At 41.3% G+C, this 27,730-nt stretch overlaps 1 protein-coding gene across 2 annotated transcripts in view; it reads left to right on the forward strand.

The window, feature by feature from the left end:
- Eprs1 (glutamyl-prolyl-tRNA synthetase 1) overlaps nucleotides 1-27,730 on the forward strand; it is a 69,763-nt gene that overhangs the window by 13,740 nt on the left and 28,293 nt on the right. The window contains exons 7-19 of one of the 2 annotated variants that reach the window (XM_075989404.1): nucleotides 2,259-2,385; nucleotides 3,011-3,203; nucleotides 5,711-5,882; nucleotides 10,792-11,025; nucleotides 11,490-11,574; nucleotides 12,387-12,446; nucleotides 12,728-12,748; nucleotides 17,379-17,489; nucleotides 20,066-20,202; nucleotides 21,116-21,323; nucleotides 23,306-23,418; nucleotides 24,132-24,249; nucleotides 27,313-27,672. In XM_075989404.1, the coding sequence (XP_075845519.1) occupies nucleotides 2,259-2,385; nucleotides 3,011-3,203; nucleotides 5,711-5,882; nucleotides 10,792-11,025; nucleotides 11,490-11,574; nucleotides 12,387-12,446; nucleotides 12,728-12,748; nucleotides 17,379-17,489; nucleotides 20,066-20,202; nucleotides 21,116-21,323; nucleotides 23,306-23,418; nucleotides 24,132-24,249; nucleotides 27,313-27,672 (1,939 nt within the window). The remainder of the gene's footprint in view (nucleotides 1-2,258; nucleotides 2,386-3,010; nucleotides 3,204-5,710; nucleotides 5,883-10,791; nucleotides 11,026-11,489; nucleotides 11,575-12,386; nucleotides 12,447-12,727; nucleotides 12,749-17,378; nucleotides 17,490-20,065; nucleotides 20,203-21,115; nucleotides 21,324-23,305; nucleotides 23,419-24,131; nucleotides 24,250-27,312; nucleotides 27,673-27,730) is intronic. The other variant, XM_075989405.1, reaches the window with a different exon arrangement.

Raw genomic sequence — 27,730 nt, forward strand, 5'->3', positions numbered from 1 at the left:
GCCAAGTATGTATTGTAAATCTATTTCTAGAGCTGATTTGATGTCAGTTTTCTCTTGGGAAGGTTAATCTTAGGACTAGTTTAAGAGTCCTGGTTGTTTTCCTGAGATTTGTATTCTTGGGACTGCATATACGGTTTCAGAGTCACACATGTCTTTAAACTCTAAGAATTTTTTCCTGTCAACCCCATATGCAGAAGATCTACCTTCAAGTGTTGTAAATAAAGCTAGCGCAGTAACTAATAATAGGTAATCACTGATTGTTAATAAAAAATAGAAGCCTTATATTTATTAGGTTATTTGTCATGTGTGTATGTATATATAGACATACATATGCCCCATGTGGAGGTCAGTGGACAGCTTAGGAGTTGATTTACTCCTATCATTGGAGGACTAGAAATTGGACTGCGCTTGTTAGGCTTGGTAGCAGGTGCCTTTACCCCCTGAGCCCACTCTCAGGTCCTACGTTCCTCTTCTTGACAGTGGTTATAGTAGCATTACTGAATGTGGTACACTTGGGCCGTCTTCATGGTGTTTCAGTTTTTTTCGCAGGACTCATGCCCTCCCTCCCTCCATCCATCCATCCCCTCCCTCCATTCCCTCCCTCCATCCATCCCCTCCCTTTCCTTCTTTTTCTCCCCCTAGCAGAATTTCTCTGTGTAGCCCTGGCTGTCCTGGAACTCACTTATTAGACCATGCTAGTCTTGAACTCACAGAGATCCATCTGCCTCTGCCTCCTAGGTGCTAAGATAAAAAGATGGGCGTCACCACCACCCAGCTACAAATTATTTTTATAGTAGTTTTAGATTTATAAAAAGTTGGAAAAATAGGACAAAGTTTTACTTAATGTTACTAACTTTTTTTTTTTTTTCGAGACAGGGTTTCTCTGTGGCTTTGGAGCCTGTCCTGGAACTAGCTCTGTAGACCAGGCTGGTCTCGAACTCACAGAGATCCGCCTGCCTCTGCCTCCCAAGTGCTGGGATTAAAGGCGTGCGCCACCATTGCCCGGCTTTTTAATGTTACTAACTTAACTCTATACATTTTGGGAATTCCCTATTTTTTTTTTGCTGATACATAATTTTTTTTTTTTATTTTCTCTGATATCATCCAAGACACCCACACAATTCTTTGGTTTATTTAAAAAGTTGAATCACCAATCTGGAGTACTGCGTGAGTAAATGTCTAAGGAAAACTGCTTAATTTAGGTCTAGGGGTACAGTGAGGGTGTCTCTGACATGGGCAAAGCCATGGGCTCAATCTCTAGCACCACAGAAAGGTTTGGTTTGTTTGTTTTTAGTTTAAAAATGGTGCAGTGTCATAAATAAGGGTTTGCATTTTCTCCTCCCATATTGGTATATTAGTTGAGCTCAAAAATGTGCTTTCAAACTAGGTGACTATCATTATATTTACTGTAGCTTCCACGGAAACTAATTAGCATCTGTGAGAGCTGGTTGAACTTGCTTCACGCCTTGTTTTCTGCCTAGTTGACAGGATCTCTCACAGTAAGATCTAGATGTGTATTCTTAGGTCAGGGTTAGGCAGCCCAGGCTGTCCTGGAACCTGTGATCCTCCTATCTTTGCCTGCCAGTGCCTCACCGTGGCATTGGTAGGGATGTCATTGCTGTGCGGTACTGTCAGCAATGGACTTTTTTTTTCATTGTCAGCTGCCCATGGGAACAAATAGTTTTCCTAGATTCTGGTTTGTAGAGTTTGGTGCTAGATTGGACCTTTGAGATCATTTAGTTAAAATATTTTCATTGGCATCTGAGAAAGCTGAAACCAAGGAAAGTAGTCAAAACTCATAGCCTTTTCTCTGTCACAGTAATTTTCATGTTCTCCAACTTAGCCACCACAGTGACTGTGACTGTCGCAAGTGCTTCTCCTTAGTGTGAGGGCTTTGTTTCCAGCAACAGCAAATCTGAGAGGTCGACTACTGGGCTGTATCAATAATGGTTTCAGAATGTTTTCTGTAAATGACCATTCGCTTGGAGGAAAGAACGGTTGTTCTTAGGGTTGTAACAGTTGTAATACCTTGCCCTCTGAGAGTTTACATGGGAGTTGTATCTTATGGTTACACATCCATGTTCTAGTCTATTGTCTGTCAGTCACGTTTTCTGTTACAGCCCCTCCTGCTGGTGGAAAGTAAAATGACTGGGGAGTATTGGACGTTTTGTTTGGTTTTTATTTCCTCAAAGAGGTTAAGGGTAAGAATCTAGTTGAAGCGTGTTAATGAGTTTCTCTGTGAAATGTTTTTGTTTTAGTTACTTACACATTGGGCATGCAAAAGCTGCTCTTCTGAACCAGCACTACCAGGTTAACTTTAAAGGGAAACTGATCATGAGATTTGATGACACAAATCCTGAAAAGGAAAAGGAAGATTTTGAGAAGGTAATTAAAAGTGTAGTGATGACCTTTTTCTTAGAAAAGTTGATTAAAATTGGAACGTGATCTGATACCTTCATGGTATGAAAATAAACTTGGTTTCATAGCTGCCTTTCCCTCTCATCTCTATATTTCATGCCTGAGACCTAAGCCAAAAAATAATAGCTCCCATTCCAAAAGACCTGAGTTAATTTTTTCCTTTCTCCAGTTATTGTAGAGTTTACTGGAATACTGTATTTTCCTTTGATTACCAATTTAACTGGAAGCACATTTCCTTTTTTTGTCATAGTCTTGAGATTAAAACTGCACAGGTATTGTAAGGTGTGGTTTTCTAGTCTCATAGCGTCTTTATTCCGAAGGACTTGTAATATATTCACTGAGGGCCAGTGGTGCAGTTGCCACAGCACTTCCAGCTCTCAGCAAACAGCTCCACCTTGAGATCCGCTTTCGCAGCTGGAGATCTGGAGGCCAGTGCACTGAATAGGATGACCTCCATTGTGCATCATCCACAGTCGTTTCAGGCTGTTTCAGACTGATGGTCCTTTATTATATTTCCCAGAACAAATATCATGGGGTGAAAATGTGTAAGAAGGTGACAGCACCCTGATGGTTCCTTTGTTTCTTGCTGCAGGTGATCTTGGAAGATGTTGCGATGCTGCATATTAAACCAGATCAGTTCACTTACACTTCAGATCATTTTGAAACTATAATGAAATATGCAGAGAAATTAATTCAAGAAGGGAAGGCTTATGTGGATGACACTCCTGCAGAACAGATGAAAATGGAACGTGAGCAGAGGGCAGAATCCAAACACAGGCAAAACTGTAAGGCACAGTTTGTATCAGGTTTTAATTGATGAGTTTTATTTCTCTTTTAAAATGAAAGATGTTCCTTAAGACACATTTAAGGCTATTTCTTTTTCTAATTCTTACGCCTTTTTATGTTTGTCTGATGCAGCCTTGCTGTGTGTAGCCTAGGTTGGGTTTAAACTTGAGATTCTCCTGTCTTGACCTCCTGCCCTGCTTGCATTCCTGTCCTCCTTTCTTTGCTTTGAGGATCTAATCTGGGGCCTGCACCTGCGAGGTTGCTGATCCTAGTTCCTGGCCTAACTTCTTACAACCTTATCTGCAATAGAATTATGTGTAGTATCCTCACTCTTAACATCTTACTTTTTTTGTTTGTTTTGTTTGTTTCGAGGCAGGGTTTCTCTGTGTAGCTTTGGAGTCTTTTTTGGGACTCGCTCTGATGACAGGGCTAGCCTTGAACTCACAGAGATACACTTGCCTCAGCCTCCCAAGTGCTGGGATTAAGGTGCACACCACCACCCAGCCTAACACCTCACTTGTGTATGCAGTCTTTTTCATTTATTTCATTTGGAGGATTTTTCTGTAACATTTATAGTTACTTTAATTTAAATGCCTAAAGTCCTAAAATGTTTGGTAGTGAGGCAAGCACCACAGCATGTAGATGTATGTGTGTGGTTAAAATAACATGAGTTCATTAGCACTTACAGTGGTGCACAATCACCTGACTACAGTCTGTGCTTCCTTACTTATTTACACTGCTGTGATCACAGCTGACAGAAGCAGCTTAGGGCCAAGAAGCTCGAGAGGGTACCATCAGAGAGCAGTGCTCTGTCATTGTTACTGGGATCTTACCGTGTAACTACTTTATGTGCTGATGGCATTGGAAGCATTGAGTGGGATCAGAATTGATGCTGAACTATTACACTCAAAGGTATAACCCTAATCTTGCACCAGAAGTTCCATAACCTTCCAAAACTGCCAACAGCTAGGCCTCAGGTGTTCCCACAAAGAGCCCATGGGAGGCGTTCCACAGTCCAAAGTCACAAACAAATAGAAAGGCTGCCATATATCCCAGTCTGTTGTTTAATTTGGTGCCATGCCTTGGCTTCCCTGTGCTGGGCTGACAGGTTATATGGAGTATATAAATCACTGTATCCTGCCTAAGAGACTACTTGACTTCTTATTCGTGACTTGTCCCTGAGCTTACAAGTCCAGCTTTTGTTTTGTTTTCTTTTTCTTTTTTTTTTTTTTTTTTGGTTTTTTGAGACAGGGTTTCTCTGTGGCTTTGGAGCCTGTTCTGGAGCTAGCTCGGTAGACCAGGCTGGTCTCGAACTCACAGAGATCCGCCTGCCTCTGCCTCCCGAGTGCTGGGATTAAAGGCGTGCGCCACCACCGCCCGGCTTTTGTTTTCTTTTTTGTTTGTTTGTTTTTTCAAGACAGTGTTTCTCTGTAACAATTCTGGCTATCCTGAAACTCCCTCTAGACGAGGATGGCCTCAAACTCAGAGATCTGCTTGCCTCTGCCTCTCTGTCTCTCCTCTACCTTTCTGCCTCTCCACCTCTCCCCTTTTTCTCTGCCTCTCTGCCTCTCCTCTGCCTGCCGCACCTCTGCCTCTGCCTCCTGAGTATTGGGATTAAAGTGGTGCATACTACCACCACCTGGCACAAATCAAGGTGATTTTATTCAGTGAAGTTTGTTGTCAGAACTTCCACACTGTATTTAAGTCTAAAGTGCTCATTTGGGAAGCATAGTAAAATTAAATTGTTACAGTAAACCTTTTTTTTTTTTTAAACTGCAGTTTCAAAGGGAGTTAACTAAATTTTGAGAATTATTTGTATTTATTCGGAGTGTAACTGAAACATATGTTATAGCTTCAAAAGTTTCCATGGGAAGGTACTGTTTAGTAGTTTTCTCTTATCCTGATGGAATAAGCTTTTGTTATTTTGAGACAGGTAGAGCTGGAGCCACCTAGTATATAGAGAGTCCTTTTTGAAGCTAAATCCCTTTATGACTTGTACCATTATCTGTTTCTGTGATCTTTCATTTTCTTGGAGCCAAGCGTTTCCCATGCCATACTGGGTGCCTAAGGGACTTTGGAGGACCCCTGGCAGCGATGCAGCAAAGGAAGAAGTGGTTCTACTTCAAAGACAGTGTCAAAGCTGGGGTGGGAGGAGGGCTGACTGTTCGTTGTGCCCTGCTGGGAAATGGGGCGCAGCAGAAGAGGAAAAGGACTTCTTCCTATGCTGTGTCAGTAAAATGTGTTGTCCTTACCTTTTCTGCAGCATTCATAGAGTCTGTTTCCTACAGGTATTGAGGTTTGTTTGTTTCTGAGATAGAGTTTTGCTGAGTACCCTACTTAGTCTCATCCTACCTCAGCCTCCTGAGTGCTGGGGACTACCACCACCATATTCTACCGCACTCAGCTATCAATGCTACAGTGTTTTTAAACCAATGGAATGTGTCTGCAACACAAAACGAACACTTAGATCAGTCAGATAAATAAGAATATACCTGTTATATTACAGCTGTTGAGAAGAATCTACAGATGTGGGAAGAAATGAAAAAAGGAAGCCAATTTGGTCAGTCCTGTTGCCTACGAGCAAAAATTGACATGAGTAGTAACAATGGGTGTATGAGGGACCCAACCCTTTACCGCTGCAAAATCCAGCCCCACCCAAGAACTGGGAATAAATACAAGTAAGTGCAACCCTTTGCTCCTGCGTGAACATGGAAGGAGGGGATGCAGATCAGTCAGGGAGCCAGTGCTTTTGTTCTTCATATGTGGGTTGTCTGAGTGGCCTTTTCTGAAGGTGTGCAATGCAGCTTGTCAGGGATGACTTCCTCAGCTATCTTAACATTTCTGTCACCAGGCGATGGTGGCATATGCCTTTAAACCCAGCACTTGGGAGGCAGAGGCAGACAGATCTTTGTGAGTTCAAGGCCAGCCTCGTCTACAAAGCTAGTTTCAGGACTGGCTCCTTAGCTACTGAGAAACCCTGTCTCTTGGCGAGGAGTGGGGGGACACAGACAGGACGGGACACAGACACATGACATGGGCATTTCTGTCTAAAAATTCTTTTTTTTTTAAATATTTATTTATTTGTTATGTATACAATATTCTGTCTGTGTGTATGCCTGCAGGCCGGAAGAGGGCACCAGACCCCATTACAGATGGTTGTAAGCCACCATGTGGTTGCTGGGAATTGAACTCAGGACCTTTGAAAGAGCAGGCAATGCTCTTAACCTCTGAGCCATTTCTCCAGCCCCCCCCCCCCTTTTTTAAGGATTTATTTATTATGCATACAATGTTCTGTTAACATATATACACTAGAAGAGGCACCAGATCTCATTATAGATGGTTGGGAGCCACCATGTGGTTGCTGGGAATTGAACTCAGGACCTCTGGAGGAGCAGCTAGTGCTCTTAACCTCTGAGCCATCTCTCCAGCTCCCCCTGTCTAAAAATTCTTGACACTTTGCAGTTTTTCCTGTCTGACTTAAGTGTGTAAGTATATCTTTAGATAATGATGTTTATCTCTTGTAATTTTTTTCTGAGCATAAATTGACACAGTAATAGTAGAACAAAAATTTACAGAAATATGAACAAACCAAGAAAAAAGCATGTGTTTTAAAGTTTTAATTGTTTTTTTTTCTTGAGGTTGTTCACAAATTATCGTATTTTTTTTTTTTAAAGTTTCTGGTTCCGGGCTCATGCTTGTTAAGCGAGTGGCCTGCCACTAGCTAACATCTGTAATTTTAAGTCTTTTTCTTTAAATAGGACACCCTTTAAAGTGTGTCTTTATTCTGTAAAATAAGTTGCAGAATATATGTTCTTTCCTTTTAATTAACTTTATTATAAAAACTGTACCAGACCCAAATTCTGTACAAGTTAATGCTCCTCTGTGGTAGAATAGCCATCCTGAAGTCGTGAAGCTTCACATTGTGTTTTACACTTTCACTACTAAATATGTCTTTATGTATGTATCTATGCACCACCAAAAATGAAAGATCCATGATAGGGTTAGAACTAGGAAAACAATTACCTTTATATCCTTTTTTATAATTTGTGTCCATTACCTGCATTCAGTCCTTCCTCGACCCCTATTAGATACTCATTCTTGTTCTATTTTCCACATGTACCCATGTGTATATTTGTTTACATATACATGTATATATGTAAATTATATATATATATATATATTAATTATTGGTTAGGTTCTTCATGTGAGAGATAATATGTAGTTTTTCTTTCTGACATTGTGTGACCCACCCCACCCTTTGTTGTCTGAGGTTTTTCTCCTGCCCGGTTCCCACAGTCTTTCAGTCCCAAAGAAATCACACAGAGGGGTGCTGGAGAGATGGCTCAGAGGTTAAGAGCATTGCCTGCTCTACCAAAGGTCCTGAGTTCAATTCCCAGCAACCACATGGTGGCTCACAACCATCTGTAATGGGGTCTGGTGCCCTCTTCTGGCCTGCAGGCATAAACACTGACAGAATATTGCATACATAATAAATAAATAAATTAATTAAAAAAAAAGAAATCACACAGAGGTCTACATTAGTTATAAACTGATCGGCCTAGTAGCTCAGGCTTCTTATTAACTCTTATAACTTATATTAGCCTATTATTCTTGTCTGTGTTAGCCGTGTGGCTCGGTACCTTTTTTGGCAAGGCAGTCACATCTTGCTTGCTCTGTGTCTGGACCACAATTGTACACTGCGCTTCCCCCTTCCCAGAATTCTCATTGCCCTATCTCTACTTCCTGCCTGGTCGCCCCACCTATACTCCTACCTGGCTACTGGCCAGTCAGCATTTTATTTAAAATAATACAAGTGACAGGATAAAAGACCATTGTTCCACATTATACATTCTAAGTCAATTTATTTTCCTGCAATTTTTTATTATATTTTTTCTTTAGCACTAATATTTTATTTTTTATATATACACTAAATTTGTATTATCCAATCATCTGCTGATGGAGTTGATGGACAACTATGTTAATTCCAATTATTTGCTATAGTGACTAAGTAGCATGGGGGTATACATACACATGTAAGGAAGTATGTGCCTGGGAGTGAAATAACTGGGTCATATGGTACTACTATTTTTAACTTTTTTTTAGCCATATATTTTTCTCCGTTACTCTCCCTTCCTCCCCCCATTTTTAACTTTTTGAGAAATCTCTAAGCTAATTTCCACAGTGGCTGTATAAACTTGTACTCCACCAGCAGTGAGTATGGTTCCTTTCTCTCTCCAACATTTGTGGTCAGATTTCATGTTAGTAGTCATTCTGACTTGGACAACGTGGTACCAAAAGTAGTCTTAATTTTATTTCCTCTGTGGTAGGGATATTGAACACTTTCAAAAATACTTATTGGCTTGTTGTATAAAACTGTTCAGTTCATTTGCTTATTTCTTTTCTTTTTTTTTTTTTTTTAAAGATTTTTATTTATTATATATACAGTGTTCTGTCTGCATGTATGCCTACTTGCCAGAAGAGGGCACCAGATCTCATTACAGATGGTTGTGAGCCACCATGTGGTTGCTGGGAATTGAACTCAGGACCTCAGGAAGAGCAATCAGTGCCCTTAACCTCTGAGCCATCTCTCCAGCCCCATTTGCTTATTTCTTGGTTGGGGGTTTATTTAATTTGTTTTTTGTTTTTGTTTTTGAGAAAATGTCTCTTTTTCAAGACAAGGTTTCTCTGTAGCTTTGGAGCCTGTCCTGGAACTAGCTCTTGTAGACCAGGCTGGCCTTGAACTCACAGGGGTCCACCTGCCTATGCCTCTCGCATGCTGCGTTAAAGGTGTGTACCATCACCACCTGGCTTAGTTTTTAAATTTAAGATTTTAATTTTTATTTTATTTTATGGAGTAAGGATGTTTGGTCCACATACATGTCTGTACTCTACATGTGTGCCTATTGCCAACAGAGGCCCCGGATTAAAGGTATGTGCCACCACCACTCGGTGAGAAAGTGTCTTATTTTTTTGACATGAGATGGCCTTGAACTCACAGTGATCCTCCTGCCTCAGCCCAGAGTGTTGGGATTATAATCACGAGCCCTTTTGCTTTTGTTTTCTTGGACTCTGAAGAAAGCCACTGCATATGAAACCACTGTACCTTGTGCAGATTGACAGATGTGACTGACAGCTGGTTAATTTTTAGTTTGGGTTGTTGTTTTTGGGGTGGGATGGGGTGGGTGGGGTGGGGTGGGTAGTGCTTGAGGATTCATTGTGTAGTTTAGCCTGACCTTGAACTCGTGATCTTCCTGCCTTCTCAGGTATTGTGATTACAAATTTGCATTACCTTGCTTGGTATAATTACATCTTGAGTTGAATCTTTGTTTTGTTTTGTATGCATTGGTATTTTGAAGTTACAGACAGTTGTGAGCTGCCCTGTGGGTGCTGGAAATTGAACCCAGGTACTCTGGGAGAACAGCCACTGAGCCATCTCTCCAGCCCCTTGAGTTGAATCTTAAAAATTTGAAGGCATAATGTAATAATATCTTTTAATAATTTAAGTTGACACTGTATATGCATTGCATACTTCATTTTAAGCGGAAATCCCCTTTTAAAGTGCCCCCCCCCCCCCTTGATGGTGCTGCCATAAACCTAGGTCCTTACATGTGCTAGACAAGTGCTCTCTTCCAGCTGGTGTAGGGAATGCTGTCCTTCTGGAATCTAGCCGGGTAGAAGCTCAGTGCTTACATTGCTTACCTCACATTCAGAAGATCCTGGGTCCAGTCCCCAGCACAGGGTGAAAAATAAGTTCCATCTTAAATGGAATTTTTTGTTGTCTGCCTGTTTGCCCTCATTCCTTCCTTCCTACCAAAGCTCATTCCTTCTTCCTTTGAAGCAGTATCTGTCACATTTTGTAGTCCAGACTGAGCCTGAACAGTATATATTTGCTATTATAGAAGTACTGTAGAATTTGTGAAACTAATACTGAACTATGTATTAAATTGCAAATTTGCTGACTTATTCCAGTGCTTGGGAGGTAGAGGATTGCCATTAACTCAAGGCTAGCCAGGACTATATAGTGAGTCCTAGGCCAGCCAGGCATATATATATAGTGAGAATTGTCTCAAAAAGTAAAACCAGTGGGGCTGGAGAGGTGGTTCACTGGTCAAGAGCTTGGAAGTTCTTCTAAAGGACTTGGATTCCCAGCAGCCTATGACAGCTCACTCCAGTTCCAGGTTATCCACTGCTCCCTTCTGGCCTTAGCCGGTATTGCACATACATATGCGGGCAAAATCCTGAAAAGACAAAATAAAAATAACAGTTAAAAATGTTTATTTTCTACCTCATAATTCTCAGATACATCAAAACATTGTTATCTTTTTGTTTTTTTCTTGGTTGGTGTGTGTGTGTGTTTAAATAGTGTGTTTTATACAGCTCAGGTTGGCCTGGAGTCTGTAATGATCTTTCTGCTGCCATCCTCCCAAAGGTTGGTAATACAAGTGTGAACCACCATGTCCAGCAAAACAAAAACGGCTCTTTAGTATGTAAGGAATTGTATTTTAAATGAGCACGCTGCTAATGTTTAAGATGAGGAAGATAAAATAGTCTGTTTATTCAGAAAAACATTCTCTTTTTTTCTCTTAGTGTTTATCCAACATATGACTTTGCCTGCCCTATAGTGGACAGCATTGAAGGTGTTACTCATGCCTTGAGGACAACAGAATACCATGACAGAGATGAGCAATTCTATTGGATTATTGAAGCTTTAGGCATAAGGAAGCCATACATCTGGGAATACAGTCGCTTAAACCTCAACAACACAGTGCTGTCTAAAAGAAAACTCACGTGGTTTGTCAATGAAGGACTAGTGGACGGATGGTATGTCTAATATTGCTTGGAGTTGACAGAGCAGTCAGGCTTTGCTGTAGCAGAAGTTTTTTTAACTACTTGTAGGTGTCAGGTTTGACTGGGAAGTAGTAGTGGATAGACCTGTGAGCCTGTAAGAGTCCTAATTCATCTCTGATTCAGCCACTGCCTTAGGTTCTCCCTCTCCCTTGATTTAGATGCCGTAGCATGTGTCGTCTGCAGTGACCATGGCATAGGAAAATGAGAAGTGCGCTTGGCACGTCCTCTGGGTGTGGATCTTAGCATTAATCAGAGTGGTTGTAACTCTGGTCTTTCATAGAGATGGTCATCACCCTCTACATCTTCAACTCAGAAGTGTGACTGTGAGATTTTTCTCTCAACTGGGTGTTCTTCTGAATATAATTTAGTATTCCTTAGGAATCTTCTCTCTGTAGTCAAGAAATGTAGACATCTGCTTAACAGTGTGCTGTTTCCAGGGATGACCCTCGGTTTCCTACAGTGCGCGGGGTTCTGAGAAGAGGGATGACAGTCGAGGGGCTGAAGCAATTCATCGCTGCTCAGGCAAGTTATTGTTTCTTTCCCAGCTTCTCTGGCTTTCCAAGCAATTCTTATTAATATCCCTTTTCGTTGTTACCTCTGTTCTTCCTATTCATGTTTGTGTCACCGCGTTCACTGTGAGATTTATTCTGTAGCTCGTGATGACCTTGAACTTCTGGTGACCTTCCTGCCTTAGTTTCTTAAGTGTTGGGTTTACAGAAGTAATCCTACGCCATCCAGGATGGGTTCCCTTCCCCACCCTCCAGTCTTACTGTGTATCCCTGGTGGCTTGGGAATTGCTCTGTAGATCGGGTTGGCCTTAAGTCTATAGAGGTCTTTTTCTCTCCCAGTGCTAGGCTTACAGGCACATTCCACAATGCCTACCTAAGAGTAGACTTTGCCTAAGGGGAATGAGTTAATGTTTTATAGTAAAAAATTGGGACAAAAGTTATTTCCATGCAGTGGGAGTCAAGTGTCAACTCTGGCCAGCCTACAGGATGACTTCCAACAATAACCTACTGTTAAGGCTACACACTAAGGTTTCAATTTCAGTAGAGTAAATTTGCAACTTTTGTTTGTTTGTTATTCTAAGCATGCTTGACTTGAAGCAAATCTTCTGATTATTTGATAATTTTTAGTTTATATTTAGTATGTGTGCATAAACATGGAGGTCAGAGGACACCTTTTAGGACATCATTCTCTCCTTCCACTATGTTAGTCCCAGGGACTAAACTTAGGTTGTTAGAATGGTGACACACACCTTTACCCAATGAGTCATTGTGTCCGCCCTCTACTAGGTATTTCTTATCCTCAAACTGTTTTTATTGCTTTTCTAGGGCTCCTCGAGGTCTGTTGTGAACATGGAATGGGACAAAATCTGGGCATTTAACAAAAAGGTACCTACTGCCCTTCCTCTGCCTCGCTCTTGAGTAATAGACACTCAGAACTCACTGGTGTGCTTATAGCAGAGATCAGGCCCTCTGAACAGTGTATCATTGTGCAGTCTTTCAGGAAAATGGAATGTTTTCCTTCTCTAAGTGGATAAAGGCACTAAGCCTACTAATCACCCCAGCAAGGAACAATTATTGAAGCAACAAACTCGGATTTATGGGAAATGGTAATAGTTTTTCCTTAAACCTTTTACGAACACTCTGCATTTCATTTTTCTGCTTTCAAGCTGCGAGCTCTCTGTAAGAAGGTATCACTTCATCCTTGTATTGCCTTAAACATAGCTGTAGTGAACATAGTACATGTTATAGCCCGAGGAACTATACAGCTTTGAAGCACAATCACATTTCTGTAGCGACTTGCTCAACAGACCTGTTGACAGTGCATCATCCCTAGTTTGCCAAATGTGTCCTCTGTTCTTTGTGGCAAAGGGAGACTTGGCTAAATCCATTCTGCTGTTCCTTTGTGTGCTGAGAGGACATAAGAGTTAAAATTGCCTATTGTATTGAGTTGTAATGAAGGTTCGCTAACTACAATTGCTGTGCTTTCAGCTTGGGAGAAAAAAAAAAACAACCCAAAGCTTTCTTAATTGGAAATCAAACCAGGAACCATGCATATTGACATTGTCAATCCCTAATTGGAAGCAGATGCTTGGGCACTATAATAAGGCGAATCATTTGAATGCACATTCTGCACTGCGGTTTCTGTGATTGTGTTCTGTAAATCCTTCTTGGACGTTGCTGCCTGGCTGTGCTGATGTCTTGCATCAAGTAGTTGCTTGTCTCGCATGTGTCTTGAATTTATTTAGTTTTTTTACTTTTAGTGAATTTTTTATATATTAAGGAATCATTAATTGGTTCTTTCTGTTGCTGCAGTTACTAATAACAAACACAAGTAGAATTTACAAGCAAGTTAATATTTGTGTGCCTTTTTAAACTCAGCCTTTTTAAGTCTAAGTTTTAATCAAGCTTTATGTATGTATTTATTTCAAATATATGAAATGTATTTCTCTGGGTCACAAGATTCGGTGGGCTCTTCCCTTCCACTTCCCTCCCTATGGAGAATCTGTTGAGTTTTCAGTTGACTCTTGGGGTGTTGGTTGTCCATACGGGGGATGCTAGTTGGGTTTTCTTCAGTTGTCTTTCTGTGATGGGAAATGACATTTTGGTCTTTGCTCATAACAATTTGATTTTCTTCTATCACTTGTTTTATTTTACCTGCTCCCCCTCCCTCATTTCCTGACTCCTGGTTCTTGGAATCCGTGAGGTTGTCATGGTCCTTCGAGCTGTTCAGGCACTTCGTATGTTCTTTAACTTACTCTTAGATGTCTTTGCCAGAATCTTTTGTGCTGCTCTGGCGGCGGCGTGTGCTGGAGCTCTCTTACTTTGGGGGCAGAGATGCACTCCCAGTCTCTCACATCACCCTGGGATTTTCTTTTTGTTCTTGCTGTGATGGATCACCTGTTTCCTGGACAGTTTTGTTTGTATTGGGTCTCTGTGTTGCCCAGCTGGTCTCTTTAAGTGGTCCTCCTAGCTCAGTCTCCCTAGGAGCTGGGACTGCAGGCATGCATGCGTTACCCTGCTAGCTGTCACTTCCTCTAACCGTCCTTTTGTTCTGCACTCTGGATGGAATAAAGAGACCTACTGAGACATTTTAAAAGGGATCTTTTAGAGAGGAAAGCTCACTGTGCTGCTTGGACCAATCTCGATCTTGCAGATGCAAAGTAGTCATCCTACTTCAGCCTCCTAAGTAACGACAGGGTCTGTGGGTGCTTACCTCTGTGCCAGGCTTGTGACCTGGTATATGTGATGGCTTTATTTCTGAGACAGGGTCTTAATCTGTAGCCCAGGATCTTCCTGCCTCAGTCTGTGGCTACCATGCCTGGCTAGGACCTGTTCTTTTACCTGGAAATTTTAGTGTATGGGTCTGTTTTCATCATATCCATTGAAACAACATGTGAGTTCTAGCCTAGAAACTGACTCATTCCTTTGGTTCTGAGGGGTTTTTTTTTGTTTGTTTGTTTTTTAACACACTTCCCTTTGTCTTTTGAGATAGTCCTAATGTGTAGTCTGCCTGGCCTCAAACTTAGAGTGATTTCCTGCCTCTCAGATGTTGAATTGCAACATGTGTAAATTCTTTTCCTTTTTTCTTCCCTCTTTCCTGTGCTCGTCCCCTGTCTTCCCATGTCTGCGCACAGTTCTGGTGCTCGGCCACCAAGCCTCAGCCAGCCTCTTCTCTCTGGACATGTGCAGACATTGGGCCTCCAGTTTTATTTCCCCTCTTGATTTATGACTCTACCTGTTGAATTTCTCATTTGTATTGTCATATTTCAGAGACCTTTAAAAATAGCTTTGTATTCACGGTTCATGGTTTTAGCATTAGTGGTAGTGTCTCGTCATCTTTGGCTTTAATAAGGGTGTAACAGAAATGATGAGAAGTTGAAGAGCAGAAGCTTAACTTTCCTGCAGGATGTACTGGCTGGGCTGGTGAGAAGAACTCAATGTAGTGACTTTAAAAATGAAAATCTTTCAATAATTTGTTTTAAAATTTTTGTTTTGTTTTGAGACAGGATTTCTTTGGAAGCCTGTTCTGGAACTGGTCTTGAACTCACAGAGATCCGCCTGCCTATGCCTCTCGCATGTTGGGATTAAAGGTGGACACCATCACCGCCTGGCTTAATTTTTAAATTTAAGATTTTAATTTTATTTTATGGAGTAAGGATGTTTGGTCCACATACATGTCTTGCTCTACATGTGTGCTTATTGCCACAAAGGCACCGGATTCTCTGGATCTGAATTTACAGCCAGTTGTGAGCTGCCCTGAGTGTGCTAGAGATAGAACCCAGGTCTTCTGGAAGAGTAGCTCTTAAGCATTGACCCATCTTCCCCCCCTGTAGTAACTTCAGACCTCCCTTTTAACTGGCAGTTTTCCCAGAGGACTTCTTTTTTTTGTCACCTCTTAAGTGTGAAGGTCCTGGCTGTCAGGCTCTAGAGCTAATAGAGAAAGTCTGGAAAGGGCTTTCCACCATCATCGTCCACTCCTTTCCTCCTCTGTTCTTGTGTTGTGTGATGCCCTTCACAGGCCGTTCCCAGGTGGTGGTACTCTTTTGGGAGGTTGTGGCTATAACCTTCTCTAGTGACCTGTGTGCTACAGCCAGACTCCTCACTTAAATGTTCTACAGCCATCGTAGCAGTGCCGCTGAGCAGTGCTTCAGCATAAACCCGGGACATTTCAGATTCGCCCTGTGATGCTCTTCTGGGGTTCTTTCAGGCCTCCTGTGGAAATCCTTAGATTCTTTGGAGTCATTTGAAAACCACTGGACCAGAGTCTTAAGAAATATGCAATTTTAGAGCTGAAAGGGACTTAAATATCATTTCTCTCTCTCTCTCTCTCTCTCTCTCTCTCTCTCTCTCTCTCTCTCTCTCTCTCTCTCTCTCTCTCTCTCCCCCTCTGTTTTTTAAGATGAAGCCTCTTTAGGTTGCCCAGGCTGGTTGTGCCCTATCATTTCTGGCTATCATTCCCAATTTTTAAATAATTCATGGTTCTCCATACTTGCTTGAAAAATTTTGTAGAATGATTTTTAAAAACAAATCTCCAGACTTTGTCTAGACCATCGGAGTTATACTTTTCTAGGCAGCCTAAAATTCTTTGCAGGCAACTCCTTAGGTGACTAGCCAGCTATGGAACCTGTCCGTTCCCACCTCCCTCATTTTTGGATTTTTGAGATTGTCAACATAGCTTTGGGTGTCCTGGAACTTGTGTTGACCAGGATGGTCTTGAACTCATAGACATCCTCCTTTTTCTGCCTGCTGAATGCTGGAATTAAAGGCATATGCCACCATGTTCACTTTTGACAGTTTTGCAAGGTGAGGAAGTTAGCAGCAGTGAATGGAATTAAGCTTCTCAGAGTTTGAAATACTGTCTGACTGCATTTGTTAATCCATTTGTCTGTCTACCCATGTATTTATTAAAGGAAGGGTCTTCCCCTTAACTCGGCGGCCTCCCTACTACAAGGACCTCAGTGTGAGAAACCAAGCCCAGCTCTGCATGTGCCTTTGTGCTCAGTATCTCAGCGCTTGCGTTGTAGGGATCCGTGGGTACTGTTCCCTGGCTCCAGAAGAGGGGCTAGAATGGGTGGTAGCACAGTTAGAAGACCATTCGTTCGGTTCATCTGCAGACACTTACTGAGTGCCTGTCTGTGCCAAGTATGTGTTAGATTTGGGCATGTAGTGGTTTCTCTGTGTGTGTCCCTTTCCAAAACTTGAGACCAGATGTCTTTTAGATTTCTTACTTTGCAGTATAGAGCCCCACCTTGTGTGTGGCATGTAGCTCAATAGGATCACCTTGTCTGTTCTTTAAACTACAGGGTTGCCTTATTATAGTGACCTAATGCTATTCTGCTTTAGATGGTGCTTAGCCGGTTATAGAAGCGATACCTGAAACTCTTAATGCCTCTGTCTCTTCGAGTGGATGTCTCTCCAGCAATGCAAGACTGAATATCAGATTACCTTTAGATCTGAATTTATAAATCATCACAGGATTCTCCTCATTTCTAAAACTGCTAGACTTAAAGATTATTTTCAAAATATTTCCGACTTGTTTTCTTTTTACCTGCCAGTAGTAATTTGGGGGAAGAAAATCTTAAATCTTCTGTGTCTCTTGGTTTGTAATTAGTTTTTTTCATTTCTCTTTTTAAACTTTACTTGAGTGACAGTAAATAGAAGTAATAGATAAAATAAACTAAATATGAAAGAATTAACGGATAAAAATTAGTAAATGCAGTAACAAATAAAACCAGTTAGTATTCCTGTGCTGTTACTCTTTTTATTTATGATGTGTTACTATGTATTTCAGTATGTACATGGGGATGTTTGTTGCAGGTTATTGACCCGGTGGCTCCGCGGTATGTTGCATTGCTGAAGAAGGAAGTCGTTCCAGTGCACGTCCCAGACGCGCAGGAGGAGATGAAGGAAGTAGCCAGACACCCCAAGGTCGCCCTGCACTGTGTTCTCTTCTGGTTCTGTGATATTTTGTCTCATGCTATTTATCAAGTTTTGATAGCAGCTAGAACAAAGCTTTGTGTGAATTTCCCGCTGAAGTAATTTGTTTCACGAGCCATGCCCAGCATAGGACAGTTCAGTCAGCATTTACTTTCTCTTATGGAAAGACAGCTTAGTAACGTGTGAGGAGGCCTTTCTTTTTCCTTCTTAGAGGCATTCTGAAAGGAGGTGTTAGAGTTCACATTCTTACCTGTGTGGATAGAAGCTATGGTACCTCTTTGTTTGTTTGTTTGTCTTCCGAGACAGGGTTTCTCTGTAGCTTTGGAGCCTGTCTAGAACTCGCAGAGATCCGCCTGCCTCAGCCTCCCAAGTGCTGGAATTAAATGTGTGTACCACCATCGCCTGGCCGTACCTCTTCCTTCAACATTACACCTTTGTCTTTCAGTCATTAGATCACATGTGCACACACATTCATCGTTGTCAGTCAGCAAGTAAATGTAATAAAGAAGTAAAATACATACAATTTTTTAAAGTCCTGAAGCTTAATGAAGAAGGCATTTTTTTTTTCTTTCTTGTCATGAACTAAAGTAAACTTTATTACTATAAATTGTTACTTTTCAAACTTTGGCTTAAAATGAGATTAGGACAAGACTAAATCCAAACAAACATGCATCATGCTCCTTTTTTCCCCCAAAAGGAATTAGGGACTACTTAGGTTTGCAATTTTGTTATTATTTGAGTTTTTGAGATGACATCATTTCCTCCTTCCAAACCCTCGCATAAACCCCATGCTCTTTCAGATGCATGGCCTCGTTTTCATTAATTGGGGTGTGTGTGTGTGTGTGTGTGTGTGTGTGTGTGTGTGTGTGTGTGTGTGTGTGTAAAATTGGTGTGCTCTTTTCTGGGGAAGCTACTTCTCCCACTCTCATTATTCCTTAGTTGCCCATAGCTCTTTGTCCACGTTGAGGCCGCATGAGCTCTTCCTCTTCCACGTTAGCAGGTCTGTTGTGACGTCCTTGTTCAGCTCATGTTTAGATAGCAGTGCTGGTGAGACTTCATGGACGTAGCTTTTCTGATGTTTCTAGGAGAAACACTCGCAGCAAACTCCCTTTTCCCGTCTCTTACAATCTTACAGCTCTCTCTTCTACAGTGGTCTCTGAGTCTCAGGTGACTGAGTTGTGCAGTAGATGTACCAGTTGGACTGAGCTCTGCATTTGACTGGATGTAGTTTTCTGTAGTGAGCTCTGTCTGTTGCACAGAGAAGTGTCCTCGAATGGAAAGAACTAGCTTGTCTGTGGGTATAAGGATAAACATTTAGAATGTACTTAGAGATTATGCTGGGTTAGTAAAGTATCAGTTGTAGGGTCTCCTGTGAGATCCATGACTTTACCATCTCCAGGTAGCTGGCTAGGTTTCCAGTACCAAAATGATTTGTTAAGTGGACCTTTAGTCCAAGTAGAGAGCTGTTGGTTACTGCCAGATACGTGGGCCACTCATGCACCCTCGGGGCTATGGTGCCTTACCTTTTGTTACTGTGGTTCATAGGTAGACCTGTTGGTTGCTTCCCTCTGTTGGAAGCTTTCATGGCACATTCTGGTGCCTTGAAAGCTTGCCCTCAGAAAGGGACCTTTCAGGTTAGTTCCAACTGGGCCCTATGTCTGAAGTGTATGGTATCTATAGCAATAGGAATTTACCTCTGGGAGCTAGGCAGTCAAGGGCAATAGCCAATAATAGCCTATAATGCTGGTGGTCTCTTGGACAACACTGACCAACAACTCAAAGGCTTCTAGTTCCCACTGTTAGGTTTTTTGTTAGGCAGATAATTATATAGTATGAGCACCTTTCAGACATTCTTACTCCCTCTTTCTGTATTTATCTCCCCTTCTCCCAATTAGAGCCCTCCCCCATTTTTCCCATTTTCACTTTTAGGTAGCTTGTACCCTGCTCCTACCCTCCCTTGTTCCCTTACCCCTGAGATGATCCTTTCCCTCTGCCTGGTTTCTGTAGCTTACTCCAGGTCATGCACTCATGTCTGAAGATTGGAGCTAGGAGAGGTGTTCTTTTGAGTCTTCACCTCTTTCTTCATGTGATCCACAGTGTAAGGCAGGACATTTTCCTGCCTGCATATACATGGTACTTTCTCAAAATTCCAAAGGTTTGCATCTGCTGTCTGATAGCGTTCTGTGGGAATGATTATTTTCTCCTTTGCTGCAGCAGCAGTGAGACTCAGGATTGCAGGGCGTATTCTGGTGGTGGGAGTGAATGCTGTGCTTTCAGCCCTGCAGTCAGTGGCTCCTTTAGGCTGGAAGCATTTGGGATAGACTGCCTGGTGTAGCTCTATTATAGTGAGTGGTCCTGTGTTACAGCTGTGAACTGTTTAGATTCAAGAACAAAATTGGGAACTCGGGTAAAACTTGCCCTTCCTAGTTTAACAAAACAAGCTTTCAACTGTAATGTGGAGGAACTCTGGTAAAGATACAGTGGGGAAGAGAAGGATTTGTATGCTGTACTCAGAGTTCAGTAGTTTGTTGCTCAACTCAAATCCTGCTTTTCTTTTGGTCATTCAGAACCCTGATGTTGGTTTGAAGCCTGTGTGGTATAGTCCGAAGGTTTTCATAGAAGGAGCCGATGCAGAGACTTTCTCAGAGGGTGAGATGGTCACATTTATAAACTGGGGCAACATCAACATTACTAAAATACACAGGTAAGAGTTTTATTTATTTTTCAACTGTGTGGGGAAAAAGTCTTTCAATTTTATTTCTGTATTAAACATTATCTAATTCAGACCCTGGCTGGTGTCCTTGACACTGGTTCTGCTGACTGGTAAATTTGCCCAGATGGAGACACTGGTAGTTTGGTCTTTAGATTTAGGTGTTTTTATTTTTGTCTTTGAGTATTTTGTCTACATGAATGTATGTGCAGCATGTGGTGCTTTGTGCCCCCAGAAGTCAGGAGAAGGCACCAGGTGATCTGTAACTAGAGTTACAGCTGGTTCTGAGCTGCTGTGTGTACACAGTAGGTTTCTTGTTTGTTACAGAGCCTTTTGATAGCATCTCATTCAGTAATTGCTGAAGGATCCTTTGGATAGGATTTATATATGTAATCTTTATATATTTTATCTTTAGCTAAACATTTATAGTAGATTAGCCAATGTTAATGATGAACTTTACTTTTCTAGTATATATTATGTTCTACAGGTTTTCAGATTATTTAAATGTACCAGGTTTAAGATTTATGTGAGTTCTGAAATCTTAATTATGTGGTCATTGTCATATAGTTGCCTGTGCTTGTTAATTATGTGGTCATTGTCATACACTTCCCTGTAATTGTTAACTTAGCATTGCAGGTTTATAGTGCTTGGTAGAGCTGGTGACTTTAAATTCCTAAGTATGTTTGTATTCTCAGCAGCTGTGTGCACATCTGAGCTCCAGCACATTAGTAGTTTTCTGACAGTAGTTTGTTTCATCCATATGACTAATGTCTGTCAGACATACATTAAAAATTAAGATAGATGTTTGAGTTTTTCCAAAGAGGAGAATTCTTCCATTTACTACAGAGTAAAACATTTCTAGCATTTTACTTTCATTCCTTTGAATTCTTTTTGATCTTTTATGTAGAAATGCAGATGGAAAAATTACATCTCTGGATGCAAAATTGAATTTGGAAAATAAAGACTACAAGAAAACAACCAAGATCACTTGGCTTGCTGAGACCTCACACGCTCTCCCTATCCCAGCAGTCTGTGTCACTTACGAGCATTTGATTACAAAGCCAGTGCTAGGGAAGGACGAGGACTTCAAGCAGTATGTCAACAAGGACAGCAAGGTACCCGAAGACACCAGACCTCATCCTTTCTTACACAAACTCTAGCATTTGGAAAGCTCATTTTCAATGTTTTAGTTTCTTAGCCTAAATCGAAGGGCTTGTAGAATTTTATTTCAATATAAAGATGTACCTGGGCCTGATGGCTCATGCCAGTAATCCCAGCATTTAGGGGTTTGAGGCAGGAAGATCATGAGTTGATGGGCAGCCTGGGCTACATAGTCATATTGTCTCCAAAAGCAAATGTGTAGCTCAGTGGCAGAGCATTCGCCTAGCGTGCACAAGGCTTTGGTTCAGCTCCACACTGACACAAAATAAGTAGAAACAAACTAAAGAGTAATGGTCCCATTCTTAAATGACAGGTGAAATACTGTCCCCCAGTTCAGTAATTTGCTTGAAGATGCAGTAAAGCGGTGGATTAAACCTGTGGATCCTGCTTACAGAGCCTTTGAGTGTCTCTATACTCTAAACCTGTGGCTCCTGCTTACAGAGCCTTTGAGTGTCTCTATACTCTTAAACCTGTGGATCCTGCTTACAGAGCCTTTGAGTGTCTCTATACTCTAAACCTGTGGCTCCTGCTTACAGAGCCTTTGAGTGTCTCTATACTCTAAACCTGTGGCTCCTGCTTACAGAGCCTTTGAGTGTCTCTATACTCTTAAACCTGTGGATCCTGCTTACAGAGCCTTTGAGTGTCTCTATACTCTAAACCTGTGGCTCCTGCTTACAGAGCCTTTGAGTGTCTCTATACTCTTAAACCTGTGGATCCTGCTTACAGAGCCTTTGAGTGTCTCTATACTCTAAACCTGTGGCTCCTGCTTACAGAGCCTTTGAGTGTCTCTATACTCTAAACCTGTGGCTCCTGCTTACAGAGCCTTTGAGTGTCTCTATACTCTAAACCTGTGGCTCCTGCTTACAGAGCCTTTGAGTGTCTCTATACTCTTAAACCTGTGGATCCTGCTTACAGAGCCTTTGAGTGTCTCTATACTCTAAACCTGTGGCTCCTGCTTACAGAGCCTTTGAGTGTCTCTATACTCTAAACCTGTGGCTCCTGCTTACAGAGCCTTTGAGTGTCTCTATACTCTTAAACCTGTGGATCCTGCTTACAGAGCCTTTGAGTGTCTCTATACTCTAAACCTGTGGCTCCTGCTTACAGAGCCTTTGAGTGTCTCTATACTCTTAAACCTGTGGATCCTGCTTACAGAGCCTTTGAGTGTCTCTATACTCTAAACCTGTGGCTCCTGCTTACAGAGCCTTTGAGTGTCTCTATACTCTAAACCTGTGGCTCCTGCTTACAGAGCCTTTGAGTGTCTCTATACTCTAAACCTGTGGCTCCTGCTTACAGAGCCTTTGAGTGTCGCTATACTCTAAACCTGTGGCTCCTGCTTACAGAGCCTTTGAGTGTCTCTATACTCTTCGGCTGCATTTCATAGTTATGGTCGAAGCTTCTTTTCACAGGACTGCCAGTCAAATTATGTACAAGGTTTCCTAGAACTGCTCAGTTCTTCTATGTTACTTTTTAAAAATGAGATGAATGTGCTTGTCTGTAATCCTAGCATTCCGGGGCTGAGTCAGGAAGATTGCTAGCTCCAGGTTAAATGTGGTTTCATGGTGAGATGTCACAAAATAAAACAAAAACCAAACAATCAAAATACTTAAGTATCCTCGTTTGTATAGTGGTGAGTATCCCCGCCTGTCACGCGGGAGACTGGGGTTCGATTCCCCGACGGGGACCCAAAACAAACAAACAAACAAAAAAAACCCAAAATACTTAAGTATACATTCACACACCAGCATTTTTATACGTGTTGTATGGATCCAACTCAGGTTCTTATGCTTTCAAAGCAAAGGCTGAACAGTTCTGTTCCAAATGTGCATATTCCAGCTGTTGGAATACATATTCCAGCTGTTGGAATACTGCTGCAGTTTACAGTTACCGCAGTGCTCCACTTTGAAAAGTTACATTTGGTTCTTTATCATCTTCGCAGCATGAGGAACTAATGCTAGGGGATCCCTGCCTTAAGGATTTGAAAAAAGGTGATATTATACAACTGCAGAGAAGAGGATTCTTCATATGTGACCAACCGTATGAACCAGTTAGGTAAATATTGTGTGCTTTTGTGTTTGTTTTGGTGGTGTTGAGGATTGAGTCCACAGTCTCACAAGCAAGCACTCTACCCCAGCTGTCTTTTAGGTAAATAAATGTAACATTGAAACAAAATCTTTGACGATCTCACGGTGGATAATTTAGAAGTTGGACTTGACTAAAACACTGTGCCTGATAAATTTCTGCTCAGCATAATTTAGTATTCTATATTTAATATTTCAGATTTGAGTAATTTAGTAGGTAACGCACCCTGAACGTTAGTAAGTCGTTCATTTCTAAAGTGAAACAGCTTGCAGTCCCCCATGAGATGTGACCAGGTCTAAGCCATGTGCCGGAAGCAGTGAGATGTTGAAAACAATGCCCTTCCCTCCCCCAAAGATATTGGAAGCAATGAGTGTATGGGTTGATGACCTGATGTGGCTTTGTGCTGTTCTGAGCCAGCAGGGCCAGGAAAACTCCCATAGCTGTAGAGGAGGAGCTTGTTCAGGACTCCTTAGGTTAGATTCTCAGGTCAGACTAGACCTCTTTTGCATTATTACATGAGAGGCCAAAAAAGCCAGGCCCTCTCTTAGATTAGTGGCTTTGCAACAAGAATGCACTGTAATTTTAAAAGTGTTAACTGTATGTATCATTGAATTCATCTAGTAATTCAGTTTTAATTGCTGTTTAGATAATTTTGTTCGAATAAACTTTTGACTTTTTTTAAGCCCATATAGTTGCAAAGAAGCCCCATGTATCTTGATATATATACCTGATGGGCACACAAAGGAAATGCCAACGTCTGGATCAAAGGAAAAGACCAAAGTAGAAACCTCGAAAAAGGAGGTAAATGCTGACTCTTACAGAGAGCTCTGAAGTCTGTGAACATTTTATATCCCAAGGCTTAGAAATAATATGTCTCTTTAAGAGATGGTAGTTTTTCCTGCCTTTGAGATTCTGAGATTGAAGAAGACGCCAAGTGCTGCTTTTTACTTTGCTATTTGTTTCTATATCCTTTCCGGTAAGATTTTTTTTGTTTGGTTTGATTTTATAGACAGGGTTTCTCTGTGTAGCCCTGACTGTTCAGGAACTCTCTCTATAGATTAGTCTAGCCTTGAACTCACAGAGATCCACTTGCCTCTGCCTCCTGAGTGCTGAGATTAAAGGTGTGCATCACCACCAACTGGTGAGAACACAGTTTTTTTTTTTTTATTAAGTTGTAAAACTCTTTTTTTTCCTTTTTTTTATATATTTTTTTAATTTATTTATTTATTAAGGATTTCTGCCTCCTCCCCGCAACCGCCTCCCATTTCCCTCCCCCTCCCCCGATCAAGTCACCCTCCCTCATCTGCTCGACTAGCCATGAGGAATACTGAGAACTCAAGAACAATCGCAGTGGGTTTTTGATCCTACTGCACGTACTGGCTTTGGGGGAGCCTGGGCAGTTTGGATGCTCACCTTAGGAGACCTGGATAGAGGTGGGCGGTCCTTGGGCTTCCCACAGGTCAGAGAACACAGTTTTTTAAAAACATAATTTCACTATACCAAAAAAAACTAAGCCTCAATCAACTGACAGAACATTTTTGGGGGATTCCCTCGTACCTGCTATAGATCTTCTTTTTCCCACTCTCTTCTCTCTTCATTCTTATATTCTATTTTAATATATATAATTTACTTTTGATGGGGGTGTTTTTGAGACAGGGTTTCTCTGTGGTACTCACTCTGTAGATCAGGCTGGCCTCAAACTCAGAACTGCCTGCCTCTGCCTCCTGAGTGCTGGGATTAAAGGTGTCCCACCACCTCCCAGCTCTATTTTGTTTTTTAATAGGATTCTTGTTATTTGTACTTTTCCATTACACTGCCCTGTAGAGAAGAGCTCCCTCCTGCCATTAAGGTTCTGAAAAAGGGAAGGGAAGTTACTATGGTGTGGGTGGTGGGAAAAGCTCCTTTGCCTTTTAAATGGTGAGTGTGAGCATTTTCTGTTTAACAGTCTCTGGGAGTAAGGTCGGAAACCTGCCTGGCTGTGTAGTTTAAGGACATTGCAGGTAGAGATGCATGTCTTCTCTTCATCCAGATTTGGATGAAGATTTGGAGATGGTGACAGATGGAGAGAAATAAAAAAAATTGAGAAATATTTATGTCTTATTTATTAGTCATTTGAAAAAATTATGCATATAAATTGAAGAAAAGATTTTAAATGTTTTGTTTTTAAATACTGATTTTATTTATTCTTGAAATGCTGTAGTAATTGAAAGAAACAGTAGTACTTTTATTTTTTTCTTGAACCTTGGACTCTGATTACACAGTGTGCTTATTTTCTGTTCATGTTGATTTTGTGCAGTATATGCATTTTATTTTTAAATTTTTTTTAATATTTACATTTTAAATACAGCAGCTCATATATTTTGATAGCTCTTATATCTTAAATTAACCCATTTCTATTAATATGTGTATCACCATGAGGCTGTGGCTTACTGGTGTCTGTCTCCTTCCTGACTTCTTGACTCTGCCTACTCTCTCTATATAACTCTGGATTTTCCACCTGACTTTACTGTGCTGAGCCATTGGCCGAAACAGCTTCTTTATTAACCAATGATAATAAAACATATTCACAGCATACATAGGGGAATCCCACAACATTTGTGCTGTGGGAACTCCTTCAGCCAGTAGCCTTTAAGATACCGGCCCATTTTGTGTGTGGTCTCATGTGCTTTACACACAGATAAAAAGCGTGCATGGGTCTCTTGGCTTCTGGGTTCAGTTCTAGTCCCCAGTGCTCGCAGGCCTGCGGATCACTACTCTTTCTGTGAGTTTATTCTCAGATAAATAAACCTTTGTTATACTCCATTCCGGGCTATTGTGGAGCCCTTTTGTATGCCAACACTCAGTACTGTAGTGAGAGATTTCTGTAGTCTTAATGGTTTCCTTTTGATGATCCTTGAAGATATTTGCCTCTAGTAAGAGACTGTTATTGTCAAAATTGAAGTCTGGTCTAGGGTTTATTGGTAAATGATGTATGTGTGTTCTTTCTTCAGCTCCCAGGTTCTAGGATTTTAAGTGTATGTTACCACATCTGATTCTCTCAGAGGATCTCAGTGAACTCTTTAGTAATAAGTAAATAACACTTATCTCACCTTTTTAAAAATGTTAAAGATAATGCTAAATGACTTTTTACAGATTTATTTCTATTTTCTCATCAGCCTAAATGGGTTAAATATACTTAACCTTTATAATAACATACATAGTTATTTTATATTGCATTTCTGGAATGTATGGTAATGGTGGTTTATTTTTATTTATTTGTTTTGTTTATTTGAGGCAGGGTTTCTTTGTGTAGCCTTGGCTGTCTTGGAACTAACTCTGTAGACCAGGCTGGCCTCAAACTCACATAAATCCACCTGCCTTTGCCTCCCTTTGCTGGGATTAAAGGCATGCACCACCACTGCTTGACCTGAATAATAATCTCTTTATTCCACTAGGTACCGGGTGGTACGAGAAAGTACAAAATAATATTCTACTCAGAGACTCTGCCACTTAGTTCTTAGACCAACATGGTAATAAATAAATAGCAGTTAGTATTCAGTTTAAGTCAGAACAGATCTGATAGCCCAGCGGTGACTTCTTGGCCTGAATGAATGCATTATACCTTTGGTCTTCTAACGAGAAGGATGCAGGTTCCTGTGGAACCTCTTACCTCCCTCGCTTTCCCTATCTTGAGAATGCTGTGATGACTGACTGTCTGTTTACCTCTCCCTTTGTCTACTGCTGCCATTTCTGTGGGGATAAGGCTTTTGAAAGAATTAAAATGAAAAGTTTGTATAAAATATGCTGAAATAATAAGTTGGTTATAAGCTTGTGAGAATGTTTGACATGAATTAATACTTTACTCTTGCTTTTCTGTATCCATAGACAAGCTCTGCTCCTAAAGAAAAAACAGTTCCTGCTGTGAGCAGTACTAGTGCTGCCCCTGAGGATTCCGCCGTCCTTTACAACAGAGTGGCGGTTCAGGGGGATGTGGTTCGTGAATTGAAAGCCAAGAAGGCAGCAAAGGAAGATATAGACGCAGCTGTGAAACAGCTTTTGGCTTTAAAAGCTGAATATAAACAGAAGACTGGGCAAGAGTATAAACCTGGGAATCCCTGCACCGCAGCAGTACAGAGTGTTTCTACTAAGTCACCATCCAGCACTGTGGAAAACCCATCTCTATACGATAAAGTTGCTGCCCAAGGGGAAATAGTCCGGAAGCTGAAAGCAGAAAAGGCTCCTAAGGTCAGTGTGCTGGAGGCCAGAATGCACCGTAAGCAGCCTGTGACTTCTGTTTGAACAG

The sequence above is a fragment of the Microtus pennsylvanicus genome, chromosome 10 (genome assembly GCF_037038515.1).
Source record: "Microtus pennsylvanicus isolate mMicPen1 chromosome 10, mMicPen1.hap1, whole genome shotgun sequence".
NCBI classification, from domain to species: domain Eukaryota; kingdom Metazoa; phylum Chordata; class Mammalia; order Rodentia; family Cricetidae; genus Microtus; species Microtus pennsylvanicus.